This window comes from Saccopteryx leptura, chromosome 2 (genome assembly GCF_036850995.1).
Source record: "Saccopteryx leptura isolate mSacLep1 chromosome 2, mSacLep1_pri_phased_curated, whole genome shotgun sequence".
Lineage (NCBI taxonomy): Eukaryota > Metazoa > Chordata > Mammalia > Chiroptera > Emballonuridae > Saccopteryx > Saccopteryx leptura.
The window spans coordinates 185,639,398-185,656,501 of NC_089504.1; the positions used below are offsets into that span (position 1 = coordinate 185,639,398).

Sequence of the window (17,104 nt, forward strand, 5' to 3'; positions counted from 1 at the left end):
AAACCCTTGGTCTTTTTTCCACTGTGTCACGTCTAGGAGAGAAACAAAATCTTAGCTCTTAGGCAGGGGTCCCCAAACTTTTTACACAGGGGGCCAGTTCACTGGCCCTCAGACCGTTGGAGGGCCGGACTATTAAAAAAAACTATTAACAAATCCCTATGCACACTGCACATATCTTATTTTAAAGAAAAAAAACAAAACGGGAACAAATGCAATATTTAAAATAAAGAACAAGTAAATTTAAATCAACAAACTGACCAGTATTTCAATGGTAACTATGCTCCTCTCATTGACCACCAATGAAAGAGGTGCCCCTTCTGGAAGTGGGGCGGGGGCCGGATAAATGGCCTCAGGGGGCCGCATGCGGGCCCGCGGGCCGTAGTTTGGGGACCCCTGCTCTTAGGTGTATTCTCCCATTCAAGCAGTAAAGGAAGGCTGTAACGCCACACAACCGTGCTGGTCCATCTTTCTCTCTGCGAATCCCATCTGCTCTCAGGCTTCTTTAATAGCTGGTGCACGCCCCTTCATGGCGCGCTAATCTCGGTCCCGATTGGCAGGGCGGGGGCCAGTGGCAGGGCGCAGGGAGCACCAGAGGGGTGCTGATTGGCCCGGGATGGGGGGAAACTTCCGGGAATGTCCGCACTCCCGCGTTCCATTGAGTTGCATCCGGCGGCAGCGGGGCCTCTGGCACCCCCTGCGGGTGGCTCAGCTGCATACACTGTCCCGCAGTCAGCCAGGGTGGGTGGTGAGCTGTGGGTGGGGGAGGGGATGGATCGAGTCCCGGGTTGTCCAGATGAAGGTTCGGAAAGGTTTGGAGACTAAGATTCTATTCCCTGGCTCTGCACCGGGCTCCCTACCCCCATCTCTGTCAACTCCCCCACCTCGGGGATTGAGACTAAAAGAGCATCCTGGGAAGGGGCATTCCAGCTCCGAGGCAGCCTATCCAGAGACCCCAAATTCTGATCTTGAAGTTGGAGGCCCCCGGGGAAGTTCATTTCTAACCTTTTAGAAGAGTTAGAGGGTTTGAGGCTGCCTGATCCCAGCCGAGTGTGGTAGATAGACCTTGGGAAGCGGAGCATGTGGGCAAAGCCTTTAAGCATTGAGCCTTCACCCCCATTTCCCCCTTCTAGTGGGGCGCGGGGGCTCAGGCAGCATGACGACGGAGACGTTTGTGAAAGATATCAAGCCCGGGCTCAAGAATCTGAACCTCATCTTCATTGTGCTGGAAACAGGTGGCTATGCTGGGGCAGTGGGACCCCTGCGCTGGTTCTTAGGGTTGGGGGGGGGCAGGAGAGGGAGAACATAACCTGCGTTCTTAACTTGCTTCCTGGGTGGCAGGGCGCACCCCAAGACATGGCTAACGCCCAATCGCTCTCCTAGGCCCCGGAGCAGAGAGTTACAATGAAATGTGGGGTAGATGGAACTCTTGCCAGATCCAAGTCTCCAGTGCCACAGGGGCCTCTTTTCATTCGGCACCCTCTCCATGGTGCCCGCCCTTCTACTCCCCACCAACATCCCAGCCTGCCCCGGAGATTTGGCTTTGCCCTGTTTGTACAACTACTTCACCCACCAATATCTCTAAATCTCCTCCTTCTGACTACTCCCCGTTGTTTTTTGGTTTTCTCCAGGTCGAGTGACCAAGACAAAGGACGGTCATGAGGTTCGGACCTGCAAAGTGGCAGACAAAACAGGCAGCATTAATATCTCTGTCTGGGACGATGTGGGCAACCTGATCCAGCCTGGGGACATTATCCGGCTCACCAAAGGGTAAGCCAGCCAGCTGGTGACTCCTGGCTATCCAAGGGCAATAATAGTCAAGTAGATGGGGTTCACAGTCTCTGCCCCTCTTCTGAGTACTCTGAATCCTGCTTTTTGAAGGTACGCTTCAGTGTTCAAAGGTTGTCTGACACTGTACACTGGCCGTGGGGGTGATCTTCAGAAGATTGGAGAGTAAGTACTGTGTTGGGGATTGGGATATAGAAGCAGCAGGCCAAGAGGGGAAGTTTAAGGTTTGCAGGGAGGCAGCATAAGAGTGTGCAGTCATGTACTGTATCTCGACCTTTCCGAGGCCTCCAGCAGTGGCCTAGAGGTCTGAGGCTTTGGACACTTTCTTCCCTTGCAGATTCTGTATGGTTTATTCTGAGGTTCCTAACTTCAGTGAGCCAAACCCAGAGTACAGTGCCCAGCAGGCACCCAACAAGACCGTGAGTCCCAGGGCCACAATGTGGGGGAGGGCATAGGTCAGGCCAAGAACCATGGTGGGAAAAAGTAAGGTCTGAGTGTTATTTGTGCCTTAGGTGCAGAACGACAGCAGCTCTACAGCTCCCCAGGCTAACGCTGGAACTCCTGCTGCTTCTCCAGGTAAACCTGTTCCCTTCCATTCATTGGTCGCCCAGCCTGGTGAGATGCACTCTTCCAAATCTCTCTTTTCTCAATGTAACACCTTCTACCCAATTCTTCTCCCAGTTCTTTTCTTTTTTTTTTCCCTAAGATTTTATTGGGCCTGGCTGGTTGGCTCAGTAGTAGAGCATTGGCCTGGCATATGAATGTCCCGGGTTCAATTCCTGGTCAGGGCACACAGGAGAAGCGCCCATCTGCTTCTCTGCCCCCCCTTGCTTCTCTCTCTCTTTCTCTCTCTCTATTCTCCTCCTGCAGCCATAACTCGATTGGAACGAGCTGGCCCCGGGAGCTGAGGATGGCTCCATGGCCTCCGCCTCAGGCGCTAAGAAGAGCTCAGTTGCTGAGCAACAGAGCAATGTCCCAGATGGGCAGAGCATCACCCTTTAGTGGGCTTCCCGAGTGGATCCTGGTCGGTGTCCATGTGGGAGTCTGTCTGTCTGCCTCCCCTCCCCTCACTGAATAAAAATAATAAAAAAAATTTTATTTATTCATTTTAGAGGAGAGAGAGAGAAAGGAGAAGGAGTAGCCGGAAGTATCAACTTATAGTTGCTTCTTGTATATGCTTTGACCGGGCAAGCCTGGGGTTTCGGACCTGTGACCTCAGCATTCCAGGTCGATGCTTTATCCACTGCCCCACCACAGGTCAGACCCTTTTTTTTTTTCTTAAGATTTTTATGTGCCTGACCAGGCGGTGGCACAGTGGATAGAGTGTCGGACTGAGATGCAGAGGACCCAGGTTTGAGACCTGGAGGTCGCCAGCTTGAGCGCGGGCTCATCTTGTTTGAGCAAAGCTCACCAGCTTGGATCCAAGGTCGCTGGCTCTAGCAAGGGTTTACTCGGTCTGCTGAAGGCCCACGGTCAAGGCATATATGAGAAAGCAATCAATGAACAACTAAGGTGTCGCAATGAAAAACTGATGATTGATGCTTCTCATCTCTCTCCATTCCTGTCTGTCTGTCCCTATCTATCCCTCTCTCAGACTTTCTCTGTTTCTGTAAAAAAAAAAAAGATTTTTATGTATTGATTTTTTAGAGAGAGGATAGAGAGAAAGTAGGAGCAAGAGCAGGAAGCATCAACTCGTAGTAGTGCTTCTGTTATGTGCCTTGAATAGGTAAGTCCCGGGTTTCAAACCTGTGACCTCAGCATTCCAGGTTGGCACTTTATTTACTGTGCCACCACAAGTTAGGCCTCCCAGTTCTTTTGTAAGTACCTGTGGTGAAAAGATTTAGGGACCTGTTTCTATTGCTGATAGAGCTCTGGTTCCCTTTGCTATTACCACTCAGGCAAAAATGAGAACAGTTTTCCACAGAGATTGCACTGCTTCATTCAGGCTTGTTTCTCTCTGCTTCTTCTCTTGCAGAACCTTGCCATTTTCCCTTGCCGTTTTGATTTGTTACCCAGTTCTAATGTACAGTGTGACTTAGATGACTCAACATATAGTCCACAATGCACAGCTTTTGAGCACTAAATACATAGTTCTCTTTTGGAGTCACCACTCTTCTTGAAACTAAAGGCCCTGCTTCTGGACCTTAGGATTATGATTCTTCAATTCCATGTACTTCAAGCCCCTGTTTTTTGGTCTTTCTTTTTTTTTTTTAATTGATTTTAGAGAGGGAGAAAATAACATCGACTTGTTCCACTTATTCATACATTCATTGGTTGATTCTTGGATGTGCCCTGGTCAGGGATAGGACCCGCAACCTTGGCGTATCAGGATGATGTTTTAATCAGTTGAGCTACCTGGCCATGACCTATTGGCTTTTGATTAGAATCACTCACCAATACCACCCTCTTCATCTGGTGGTAGCTTCCCCTCAGGAACCTTGTTTTTACAGCTCTTTTCTCTTTCTGGTCATCTCTCATCTGACCCTACTGCTCCCTGAGTGTTTGGCTTTCTCTTGCCTTCGATCCATGCATTAGGCTTCTCCCTGGTATGTGACTCTAGGCTTCAGTTTGGGTCTGCATCCGCAGTCACCATGGTTTTCAGAATGGTTTGTGTTGGAACCACCAGAGGTCGTGTGTATGTGTGTGCGCACGTGCACGTGTGTGTTTTATTTTAGAGAGAGAGAGAATGAAACATCAATTTGTTGTTTATACTTGTGTTGTTGTATGTGCCCTAACCAGGGATCAAACCCACAACCTTGGCATTTAAGGACAACAATCTAACCACCTGAGTCACCCAGCCAGAGCAGGGGTTGTGTGTTTTTGAAAACACTATGAAATAACAACAATTAATTCCACCACAAAAATTAGCATTTATATTTTCTTTAGAATATTTTTTTCCTTTCTATTTTTTTTTTAAGATTTTAGAAAGGTGAGAGAGAGAGAGAGAGAGAGAGAGAGAGAGAGAAGGGGGAGGAGCAGGAAGCATCAACTCCCATATGTGCCCTGACCAGGCAAGCCCAGGGTTTCAAACCGGCAACCTCAGCATTCCAGGCTGATGCTTTATCCACTGTGCCACCACAGGTCAGGCCTCTTTAAAATATTTTTAAGGCTATTCATTTTAGAGAGGAGAGAGAGAAAGAGAGAGACAGAGAAGGGGGGAGGAGCAGGAAGTATCAACTCCCATATGTGCCTTGACCAGGCAAGCCCAGGGTTTTGAACCGGAGACCTGAGCATTCCAGGTCGACACTTTATTTACTGCGTCACCACAAGTCAGGCAGCTTTTATGGTTTGTTTTTGTTTTTTTTTACAGAGACAGAGAGAGAGAGATAGGGACAGACAGACAGGAACGTAGAGAGATGAGAAGCATCAATCATCAGTTTTTTTTGTTTTGTTTTGTTTTTCACAGGAACAGAGAGAGAGTCAGAGAAGGATACATAGGGACAGACAGACAGGAACAGAGAGAGACGAGAAGCATCAATCATCAGTTTCTCGTTGTGACACCTTGGTTGTTCATTGATTGCTCTCTTATATGTGCCTTGACACCACGGGCCTTCAGCAGACCGAGTGACCCCTTGCTCGAGCCAGCGACCTTGGGTCCAAGCTGGTGAGCTTCTTTTTTTTTTTTTTTGCTCAAGCCAGATGAGCTCGCGCTAAGCTGGCGACCTCAGGGTCGCGAACCCGGGTCTTCTGCATCCTAGTCTGACGCTCTATCCACTGCGCCACTGCCTGGTCAGGCAGGTAGCATTTATGTTTTAAACTGAAAATATGACTTACATATTTTTAGGTCTCCATAAAAAAAAGTATATATATATATATATATATATATATATATATATATATATTTTTTTTAGGCAAGGAGAGAGAGGTACAGACAGACAGAAAGGGAGATGAGAAACAAACATCCACTCATAGTTGCAATACTTTAGTCATTCATTTACTGGGGAGCCCCAGCCAAGCCAGTGAGCCCGTGCTCAAGCAGGCGACCTTGGGGTTTCGAACCTGGGTCTTCAGTGTCCCAAGTCAACACTATCCACTGCTCCACCGCCTGCTCAGGCTCCATAAAAATTAAGGTATATTTAAGCCTGTTTGTCCTGATACTCATTTTTACCAGATGTATATTTACTTTGTCCTCTGCCAGTAGATACAAAAGGCTCAATAAAAAAACATTGGCACATGACCAGGCGGTGGAGCTGTGGATGGAGTGTCGGCCCAGGGTGCTGAGGACAACAGTTTGAAATCCTGAGATTGCTGGCTTGAGCGTGGACTCACCAGGGGGCACATATGGGAAAGCAATCAGTGAACAACTAAGGTGCCACAACTGAGTTGATGCTTCTCATCTCTCTCACTTCCTGTCTGTCTGTCCTGGTCTGTCCTGCTATCTCTCTCTCTCTCTCTCTCTCTTTCTCAAAACAAAAACAACAACAACAAAAAAAACCACATTGGTCCTGGCCAGTTGGCTCAGTATTAGAGCATTGGCCCTGTGTGTGGATTTCCCAGGTTTGATTCCCAGTCAGGGCACACAGGAGAAGCACCCATCTGTTTCTCTACCCCTCTCCCTCCCCCTCTCCCTCCCCCTTCTTTCTTTCTTTCTCTCTCTCTCTCTCTCTCTCTCTCTCCCTCTCTCTCTGTTCCCCTCTTGAAGCCATGGCTTGATTGGTTCAAGCACATCTGCTCTGGGGGGATGGCTCCATGAAGCCTCTGCCTCAGGCACTAAAAATAGCTTGGCTGTGAGCATGGCTCCAGGTTGGCAGAGCATCGGCCCCAGATGGGGTTGATGGGTGGATTCCCATTGGGGCACATATGGGAGTGTGTCTCACTATCTCCCTTCCTCTCACTTAGAAAAGAGGAAGGAAACAAAAAACCATGTCTGGCATTAAAAACTTAACATTGACTTTCTGTACATTCCAACCTTTTTCTGTGAATTGAGGAAAGGGCATTATTCTTCAGTTCTGGCTGTAAGAATCTTAGCCTGGTGGAGCAGGGTTCGACAGGAATATGGTCTGAGAAGCACTAGCGTATGACTTCTACCCCATTTAGGGTTCATAGTGCCCAACCTACACGAGAGGCAGTCTCATTTCATTTAACAAACTTTTATAGATGAGGGATGCCAAGAAATGAAAAACAGCACTTGCCTTTAAGAGCTTGTAGTCTATGAAGAAAATAGTCACACAGATAATAATTATAATACACTGTGAGTGTAATGATAGTCATATGCACAGTATTGGGAGCATCAGAAAGTCATCTCATACATCTGGCTTCAATCTCAGGTTTAAAATATACACACACAAAGATAAGTAAATAAAATATACACAGAAATGTTACTTATTATTTGGGGGAGCGTGGTGAGAGTATGTGTAATAATTATTTTGCTTATTTTTTTAATTTTTTTTTATTTATTCATTTTAGAGGGGAGGGGGGGAGAGAGAGAGAGAGAGAGAGAGAGAGAAGGGGGAGGAGCAGGAAGCATCAACTCCCATATATGCCTTGACCAGGCAAGCCAGGGTTTTGAACCGGCCACCTCAGCGTTTCCAGGTTGACGCTTTATCCACTGAGCCACCACAGGTCAGGCCTTGCTTATTCTTATCTATATCCTGTAATGAACATATGTCATTGTGATACACACTATACCTTTGAAAAAAAAGAGGCCCTGGCTGATTAGCTCAGTCAGTTAAGAGCGTCATCCCAAATGACAAGCTTGCAGGTTCAATTCCCTGGTCAGGGTATATACAGGAGCAGCTTGATGTTCCTGCCTCTCTCTCAAAAAATAAAGAGAATTTTTTTTTTGACAGAGACAGAGAGGGACAAATAGGGATAGACAGGAAGGAAGAGAGGTGAGAAGCATCAATTCTTCGTTGTGGCATTTTAGTTGCTCATTGATTGCTTTCTCCTCTGTGCCTTGACTGAGGGCTACAGCAGAGCGAGTGACACCTTGCTCAAGCCAGTGACCTTGGGCTCAAGTAGCGACGTTGGGGTCATGTCTGATCCCATGCTGAAGCCACTGACCTTGGGGTTTCAAACCTGGGTCCTCTGCATCCCAGTCCAATGCTCTATCTACTGTGCCACTGCTTGGTCAGGCAGAGAGAATGTTTATTTAGAAAGTTACAGAGGTATGCTGTCAGTTGGTTAGAGCTTTGTCGATTCCTGGTCAGGGAACATACAAGAATCCACTACTGAATACATGAATAAGTGGAAGAACAAATCAATGTTTCTCTCTCTCTCCCCCTTCCTCTCTCTGAAATCAATAAATAAGTTATTTATTTTTTTTATTTATTCATTTTAGAGAGGAGAGGGAGAGACAGAGAGAGAGGAGAGACAGAGAGAGAGAAGGGGGGGAGGAGCTGGAAGCATCAACTCCCATATGTGCCTTGACCAGGCAAGCCCAGGGTTTCAAACCGGCGACCTCAGCATTTCCAGGTCGACACTTTATCCACAGCGCCACCACAGGTCAGGCAAGTTATTTTTTTTTAAACTTACAAAGGTGCCCAGGCCAGATTGTTCAGCTGGTTAGAGTATCATCCCAAAGTACAGAGGTTGCTGGTTCGATCCGGGGTCAGGGCACATACAGGAACTGATCTATGTTCCCGTTTCTCTCTCTCCCTACCTCTCTCTCTAAAATCAATTTTTAAAAAAACTCACAAAAGTAGTAAAAGTGAGCTGTAGAAGAAATGGGGTAATGCCTGACCTGTGGTGGCGCAGTGGATAAAGCGTCGACCTGGAAATGCTGAGGTCGCTGGTTCGAAACCTTGGGCTTGCCTGGTCAAGGCACATATGGGAGTTGATGCTTCCAGCTCCTCCCCACCTTCTCTCTCTGTCTCTCTCCTCTCTCTCTCTCTCCCTCTCTGTCTCTCTCTCTCCCTTTCTCTCTTCTCTCTAAAATGAATAAGTAAAATAAAATAAAAAAAGCTTTAAAAAAAAAAGAAGAAATGGGCTAAGGAAACAAGTTACAGAGACGAAAGAAGAACCTTGGAGCTTAGGAGAGTACACTCGAAAATAGGATTCAAGTGGGCCTCCTTTGGGAAAAGAGAGAGACGGACAGACAGACAAAGGAGAGAAATGAGAAGCATCAACTCATAGTTGGAGCACTGTAGTTGTTCACTGATTGCTTGCCATACCTGCCTTGACTGGGGTGGGAAGGGGTGGGGCTCAAGCCAAGCTAGTTACTACTTGCTCAAGCCAGTGACCTTGGGCTTCAAACCAACGAAACCAGCGACCTTTGGGATCATGTGATCCCACACTCAAGCCAGCAATGTTGGGGTTTGAACCTGCACCCTCAGCATCCCTGGTTGACGTTCTCTCCACTGCAACATTGGTCGGGCATATTTATTTATTTATTTATTTACTTATTTATTTATTTTTATCCTTTTTACATTATAACACAGAAACTTCAGGCCCTTTCCCTTCCCATGCTTCTCCATTTTACAGTTACTTTTGGTAAAGGGGCATTTTGTCAGAGATCCTATATATTTTTTAATTTATTTATTGATTCATTTTAAAGAGCAAGGAAGCTAGAGAGACAGAATTAGTTTATTCTCCCACTTATTTATGCATTCATTGGTTGATACTTATATGTGCCCTTATCGGAGATCAAACCTACAACCTTAGCATATGGAGATGACACTGTAATCAACTTAGCTACCTGGCCAGGGCTCTCAGAGGTCCTTGAGCCTAGAACTAAATAGCTAATTCTAGGTCTGACTCCCAATTATACAGAGATGAATAAAAGAGAAAAATGTCATATTAGAGTTCATGTAGCAACTTCCAAAATGACCGAGTCTTTCTTGGGACTCCATTCATACAACCCACATTCTTTTTTTTTTTTTACAGAGACAGAGAGAGAGAGTCAGAGAGAGGGATAGACAGGGACAGACAGACAAGAATGGAGAGATAAGAAGCATCAATCATTAGTTTTTTGTTGCGCATTGCAACACCTTAGTTGTTCATTGATTACCTTCTCATACATGCCTTGACCAGGGGCCTTCAGCAGACAGAGTAACCCCTTGCTCAAGCCAGCGACCTTGGGCTCAAGCTGGTGAGCTTTTGCTCAAACCAGATGAGCCCTCGCTCAAGCTGGCGACCTCGGGGCCTCGAACCTGGGTTCTCTGCATCCCAGTCCAACGCTCTATCCACTGCGCCACCGCCCGGTCAGGCCAACCCACATTCTTTTTTTTTTCCATTGATTTGAGAGAGGAATGAGGAGAGGGGGGAGGGAAAAAGGGGGAGAGAGAAGCATTAACTAGTTCCACTTAGTTATGCACTCATTGGTTGCTTCTCTGTTCCCTGACTGAGGATTGAACCCTATAACCTCGGCACAACGGAGTGACGCTCTATCCACTGAACCACCCAGCTAGGGTCACAACCACATTCATCCAGTTAGTAGTGAGTTTTTTTCTGCTCGCTGAACCCCGGGAGTGAGTATTTTTTCAAAAAATGAAATTAGTTCCAGTTCCAGTTTTATTAACTTAAAATCATGTTTGTTTGATAACCAATTTATTATGGAAACAAGAACATATATTTGCTTTTTTTAATGTTGCCTTACGTGTTTTTAAAATAAAAATTTTTGTTGTCTGCATGGTCAGGAGGCACAAGGACGTACATGAATGTTTGTACTACTCAAAGGGTTAATGTGCAGTTGTGCTTGATTGAAGACTATGCTACTCTGGGTTACGGGAGGAGGCCCTGAGGATGGACCTCTTTCCTACCTTATTTCTCTAATTCCTGTATTTCTTCCTCTTCTCCCACAACTAGCCTCTGAGAGCCAGAATGGGAATGGACTGAGTGCCCCACCAGGTCCTGGTGGTGGCCCACACCCCCCTCACACTCCTTCTCACCCCCCCAGCACCCGAATTACCCGAAGCCAGCCCAACCACACACCTGCTGGCCCTCCTGGCCCCTCCAACAACCTTGTCAGTAATGGCAAAGAGACCCGGAGGAGCAGCAAGAGATAGCAAGACATTCTTCCTCCTTTCCCACCACTGCCCATAACCCAAGTGTCTGCTAGAGAACACAGCCTTCTTCTGGGCTGCTGGTATTGGGGATGGGAAGGGGTAGGTAGCAGTATTTTAGCCACTAAACGTCATTTAAAGGGTGGTAAGAAGTAGCCTTATACACCCTAAGCCCATACTTGCCCCCTTGTCCAGCTGAAGCTGCCTGTGCCCTGGGATTCAGGACCCTCTGCCTGCCCTTCTTTAGAAACAACAGTGACAGTCTGTCTCGTGTACTTGTGTAATGTGGAAGTCTAATTAAATCCCTTTTTCCCAATAAATGTTACCACTCTGTACTGGACTCCTTTGCTTTTTTTGTAGGAAAATGAAGAGGTTAGCAGCTGGGTGATTGGGGAGGTGGGGTGTCCCTAGGAGATGGAGAGAAGATAGGTTACTGGTAAGTAGGCCTAGACAAAGAAGGCCTGCCCCTTTAAGGTAGTGGCCCTCCCCTGCCCCCTCCCTGCAGGTGACCCTTGCCCACCTGCCTGTCTATCCCCCCCATCACAGCTGGAGCCAAGAAGGCTGTGTCCCCCTTCCTCTGGTTGTCCTTTCCATCTCCTGCTGTCAGGTAATACCAACATCGACCCCCTAAACCATTCACCCCAATCAGACTGTGCTCCCTTGCTCTTAAGCCAGGTCAGACATCAGAAGGGAGACCAGATTCTTATTCCCTCTTCCCAAGAGAGCTTCCTCTTTCTTGCTCACTGATTTCCAGAGCTCTGGTTCTAACTCTGTGGGGTGAGGAATTGCTAAAAACAATCTATTTGCCATGCATGTGGGTTGCCACTAAACTGTCTTTTCACCCTCCTCTCCAGTTTAGGAACTCCTGGGTCCACCTTTCCCAGGGAATGTGGGATTGGGGTGGAGATAAATGAAGCCCAGTGCCAGATGTAAGGTAGGTGAGGTTGGAGTATACTCAGGGAAAAGCTAAAATAGTACTTAACTGGGTTCGGGTGTAGATTATATAGAAGAAAAGACCAGGCCTAGATTCTCAGCCATGTGGCTTTTCCAAGGGCAGTGGGTGGCCCCTCCCTACTGCCCCCCCCCCCTCAGCAGAGACTGACCTTTGACCCCCACCCAAGAGACCAGTGAACCATTAACTCATATCCTATGTGAGCCTTCCCACACTTGCCCCACCCTTGACCCCGCCCCAAGACAGGTGGGCTAAGAGGAGGGGCTTTCCATCCCAGCCTTCCTTCTGACGTGGCCTCCATTCCACCTGGGAGCTCACAGGCTGAGCTTGGCTAGTTTCCTTCCCTGACTCGAGAGAACCTCTTGGTGTCCACAGCAAGGCCTGACGTGGATCTAAGGTGATGGGGCTCTTATGCTCCCAGTGGGTGTGAGGTCCTAAGGATTGAGGGGTGAGAGAGAGGTGGGGCAAATTTGAGGGTTGTACTTTAGGGGACAGGGAATAGACATCAGCTCTGGATCAGGTGAGGGGAGCACACTGAGTCAGGGAAGGTGTTCTAGGAACTGGCACATAAGAAAGAGGAGCAGCTGCACCAGGAGGAGGCAGTGGGGGGCAGGAAGGAGGCTAGAGTGGGGGCTGCTGCTGGATTTATGTTGGGGGTTATACTAGGAGTGAGGGATCCCCTCTGGCCCTGAGCTGAACAGCAGAGCAGGAACACCAACCCTTCCTCCTTATTGTTCCAGGACACAGTCCTCAGGATGTTCCAGGGGGAATAGAAGTTAGAACCAGAGACCCTGACCAGTTCCCCCCAATGATGGGGCTCCCAGTGAGTCATCTGTTGGCTGGATTGTGTGTGTGTGTGGCCTTGGGCTGGGGAGGAGTTTCAGCCCCCAACCTGGGCCCTGCGGAGCTGGAGCAGAACCATTACCTGGCCCAGCTGTTTGGCCTGTATGGGGAGAATGGCACACTGACTTCCGGGGGCCTTGCGAGGCTTCTCCACAGCCTGGGACTAGGCCGAGTTCAGGGGCTGCGCCTGGGACACCATGGGCCTTCAGCTGGGCGGGCTGTACCCCCATCTGGAGACAACTCTACACACAGGTACTAATAATCCCTGTCTCCCACCCCAAAATACCACATCCCAGCTCTTTTCAGTGCTTAGATCAGTCTCCAGTTGTCTAAATGTTCTGACTCCTAAAATCAGATTCCTGTGATTACAAATTTTTCAGAACCTTGACTCCTTGTATCCTCTTCAAGACCCCCTAAATGAGGATGTGAGCCTTCTAGTTCTTTCCTCTTCCAAATCCCTGTGCCCTTCAATTCCTTGCTTTTAGTCCCAATGTTCAGTATCTCCAGGCTGACTTGGCTCCCAATTTGTAGCATTTCTGGCTGTCCCCTGACTCCTATTTCTTCTTACTCCCATGCCCCCACTCCTATAAACTAACAATGCTCAGATCCTCTCAGAACTGACAGTCTGGTTTCTGGGTCCCAAGAACTCCATCCAATTGCTGGTCTTTCCTTTTCCACTAAGCTCCCTGGCAGCCTCTCAAGGAGGATTTATCAGAGAACATAGGCAATCTGACTCTCTATCCCATCCATCCATTCCAGGCCACAGGACCCTGATTTGAATGTAGATGTCTGGGCAGAGCTGCCTCTGGGTCCCTCAGGATGGGGTAACATTGAGGAGCCAAAGGCCCCCTCGCGCCTGGATCTCTTTCACAGGCTTCTGTTGCTGGACCATTCACTAGCTGACCATCTGAATGAGGATGTGAGTCTAATGACCTCTGGAGAGGGGGAAGGAGCCATGGGATTTAGATGGCATGAAATGTTTAAAGAGTAAATTGCCTGACCAGGCAGTGGTGCAATGGATAGAGCATCAACCTGGGACGCTGAGGACCCAGGTTAGAAACCCTGAGGTTGCCAGCTTGAGCGTGGGGTTACTGGCTCGAGCATGGGGTCCAGGTGTCACCCCATGTTCCCTGGCTTGAGCCCAAGGTCACTGGCTTGAGCAAGGGGGTCACTGGATTGGCTGCATCCCCAAGGCACGAATGAGAAAGCAATCAATGAACAACCAAGGTGCTGCAAATATGAACTGATGTTTCTTATCTCTCCTTTCCTGTCTGTCTGTCCCTCTCTTAAAAAAAAAAAAAGAGTAAGTTTATGCAGTTACTTTTTAAAAAATCCAGATGTGATCTTAAAGTATGTTCCCTCTGGACACAGAAGAAATAAGCCATGCCCAGAACTCCAGGACTTAGTTTAAGTGTCACACTTGACAAAGCAGAGAAATCAGAGAAGCAGCCCAGGGTAGGCTGTAGGGCTGATGACTGTCTTCATTCAGAAAGACAGTGAACTTGTTCCACATACATCAGACGGCAGCTAAAACTGACCCTGAAGCAGGCCTGGTAAGAATGAGTGCCCTAAAGCAGGAAGCATTCAAGCATTCAAGAGCTTGATAAACATGTGTCAGGGCTGTTGAAAGGAAGGTTGATGGCATTTCAGGTTCTTTTCCCTTCTTAGAATCTGGACAGGAGAGCTCTAGCTCTCCAGCCAACTCTATGACCAAATCAATTAAATCATCAGGTGCTTAGGAGGAGGGAGATGGTGGCAGTATTCACTAGCACCCAATCTGCATTGAATTGAATATTTGCATTGGATTGAATATTTACTACTAATTAACACATACTGATTACTCATACCTATTCCCAGTCCCTGATGCATGGCGGGGGTGGAGGTAGGGGTGAGGAGTGGGGGCTAGGAGAGCCCCAGGAGTTCATGCAATGGAAAGGCAGGCCTGATTCACGGTTCAGTGTATGACTCCCAACTCAACTCCCCTAGTGTCTGAATGGCTCCCAGCTGCTGGTGAATTTTGGCCTGAGCCCTGCTGCTCCTCTGACTCCTCATCAGTTTGCTCTGCTGTGCCCAGCCTTGCTTTATCAGATCGACAGCCGTGTCTGCATCCAGGCTGCTGTTCCAAACCCCCCAGGGGATCTACTATCTGGTCAGTGGGTGAAAGTTGGTGGTGGGCACCCTGAATCTAGGTAGGGAGTGAGCTGACTGGGGTTCTGCCTCCCCTTGCAGTGTATCTGCCTCTGAGGCACTCCCTCCAGGCCTGGCCTAACTTCAGTTCCTGATTCTCCTCAGTCCTGGTTCATAGTGCCCTGGCAGTCCTGCTGCTCAGCCTCCCTGCTCCCCTCTCCCTGCTGCTGCTGCGGCTCCTGGGATCTCATCTATTGCGGCCCCTGCTGGGCTTCCTCGGAACCCTGGCCGTGGGCACACTCTGTGGGGATGCGCTGCTGCACCTGCTGCCACATGTACGTGGAGACCTTCCTTGTTCCTCTGTCCCCACTGGCAGACAGCTCCCTCAGACCCAAGGGGTTCCCAGTCAAAGAACATCCCGGCCCCTGTCAGCCCAGAGCTAGTAGAATGTATGAGTGAAAAGCTTGGCACCCCCTCCCATCCAGGAGGGGAAGGTTGTCGGGTGCAAGGGTTTCTGGGGTCTGCCCTGACCTCCTCTCTGTCAGGCACAAGGAAGGCAGCATGCTGCTCCTAACGGACGACCCCAGGAAGACCTGGGTCCAGGGCTGTCGGTGCTTGGTGGTCTCTTCCTGCTCTTCTTCCTGGAGAACATGCTAGGAATTCTACAGCGCCGAGGGATCAGGCCAGTGAGTGACACCCCTTTTCCCTCCTTCTGCCAAGCCTAGACTCCTAGCCAAGAACTGGCCATTTGAACAAGGTGTGGAGCCAAGTGTGCTCCTGGCTCTGCTATTTGCCTGACTGCAGGCCCTGACTGCTAACGGGAATGGGTAGGGCTCCCTTAGCCTAGACTCAGGACTCTGTCTGGCCCAACAGTTTCCTCTCCTGAGTTCAAGGCAACAAACGTGATATGCCAAACTGGGGAGAGTAATGGCCAAAAACATCCCCAAGTGCCAGAAACAGAACCAGGTGTTCCTTTTCCCAGCTGGTAGCCTGGCCTCTCCTTAGCCCCTGGCACTACTGCCTCCTCCACCAGGAGGGATACCCTCCTATTTTAGAGATGCTGCAGGCGAAAAAGAAAGGATCTCAGAACACCAAACCTGGACCCAGAGGACGGCAGTGGGATGGCACTTCAGCCCCTACCAGCAGCTCCAGGTGACTAGAGAAGAAATTGAAGAGTAGGCTCCCAGTCTCACTTGCAGCCACCAACACTGTCCTTGTCCTTCCTGCAGAGCCAGGAGCTCAGGGCTGCAGGGAGCAGGACAGCCAGACCCCAGCAGCCCCAGTCCCTCCTGGGCACCAAGGCCACAGTCACGGGCATCAAGGTGGCAGTGACACCAGTCTAACATGGATGGTCCTCCTGGGAGATGGTCTGCACAACCTCACTGATGGGCTGGCCATAGGTGTGAGGGGAGGGGACAGAGGGGGGCAGGTCAGAGGCTCCTAGTTATTGGCTGGGGCTGAGAGGGCTACCAGGAAGGGTGGCAAGGAGAGGACCACAGAGAAAATCTAGGCCCCTGCGGAGAGCTTTCTGCCAGACTGCCCACCTCCAATTCTGCCAACCCCAGGTGCTGCCTTCTCTGATGGCTTCTCCAGTGGCTTCAGCACCACTCTAGCAGTGTTCTGCCATGAAATGCCCCACGAGCTGGGTAGGAAGGGCAGAAGGGGGGTTAGGGTGGGACTTCAGAGCAGAAGGGTGACATGGGTGAGGGGCAGCCCTGGTTTATTCCCTCCTACCCTGTCCTCTCTTCCCAACAGGTGACTTTGCCATGCTGCTCAGGGCCGGGCTGCCCTTTCAGCGGCTGCTGCTGCTGAGCCTGGTGTCTGGAGTTCTCGGCCTTGGGGGTGCAGCCTTGGGGGTGGGGCTCAGTTTGGGCCCTGTCCCCCTCACTCCCTGGGTGTTTGGGGTCACTGCTGGGGTCTTCCTCTATGTGGCCCTTGTGGACATGGTGAGGTGTGGGGTAGTGCAGAGAAACCGAGGGAAGGGAGAGGGGTGTGGAGGAGAGGGAAACGGCCACCTTCACCCTGGGCCACAGGCCTGCCGTCTGGGAGACAAGGGCAGAAAGAGTTGGGGCGGGGCTGCTCCTTCCTGACACATTCTTCCCCTTTGGGTTTTGGGCACAGCCGTAAGGCCAGGATCCTGATGTTCTTTTCTTTCAGCTCCCAGCCCTGCTGCATCCTCCTGAGCCCCTCCCTCCACTGGAGGTTGTACTGCAGGGGCTGGGGCTGCTGCTGGGCGGTGGCCTCATGCTCACCATAGCCCTAATGGAGGAGCAGCTGCAGCCCCAGGGCTCTGATGGCTGACAGGGGCCAGTGGAAAGGCAACCAGCTTGCCCTTCCTTCCCCCCAACCACAGGAATGGAGGCGGGACACAGGACCAGTAGGAGCAATAGGATTTTAATAAACAGAACCCATCCCAAAGCCATGACTACGACAGTTGTACTTGCACCAAAACAGC

At 49.5% G+C, this 17,104-nt stretch overlaps 2 protein-coding genes across 8 annotated transcripts; both read left to right on the forward strand.

Moving 5' to 3' along the window:
• Positions 1-610: 610 nt before the first annotated feature.
• NABP2 (nucleic acid binding protein 2) lies at positions 611-11,067 on the forward strand. Of its 2 annotated transcripts, none has more exons than XM_066369768.1 (7): positions 611-738; positions 1,131-1,232; positions 1,629-1,767; positions 1,879-1,950; positions 2,123-2,204; positions 2,298-2,361; positions 10,531-11,067. In XM_066369768.1, exons 2-7 carry the CDS (start codon positions 1,154-1,156, stop codon positions 10,728-10,730), a joined length of 636 nt encoding a protein of 211 aa, XP_066225865.1. In that variant the 5' UTR covers positions 611-738; positions 1,131-1,153; the 3' UTR covers positions 10,731-11,067. The 2 variants fall into 2 exon arrangements, with proteins under 2 accessions (XP_066225865.1, XP_066225864.1); XM_066369767.1 differs by lacking the exon at positions 611-738 and adding an exon at positions 766-809.
• Positions 11,068-11,259: 192 nt separating this feature from the next.
• Positions 11,260-17,067, forward strand: SLC39A5 (solute carrier family 39 member 5). 6 transcript variants are annotated; one of them, XM_066369760.1, is made up of 12 exons: positions 11,260-11,334; positions 11,957-12,076; positions 12,420-12,774; positions 13,282-13,441; positions 14,509-14,671; positions 14,815-14,984; positions 15,195-15,335; positions 15,705-15,801; positions 15,879-16,049; positions 16,215-16,295; positions 16,405-16,595; positions 16,807-17,067. In XM_066369760.1, the coding sequence occupies exons 3-12, from the start codon at positions 12,488-12,490 to the stop codon at positions 16,948-16,950; spliced, it is 1,605 nt and encodes a 534-aa protein (XP_066225857.1). In that variant the 5' UTR covers positions 11,260-11,334; positions 11,957-12,076; positions 12,420-12,487; the 3' UTR covers positions 16,951-17,067. The 6 variants fall into 6 exon arrangements, with proteins under 6 accessions (XP_066225857.1, XP_066225861.1, XP_066225859.1 ...); XM_066369764.1 differs by having other exon boundaries at positions 16,405-16,505; XM_066369762.1 differs by having other exon boundaries at positions 15,879-15,971.
• Positions 17,068-17,104: the final 37 nt, after the last annotated feature.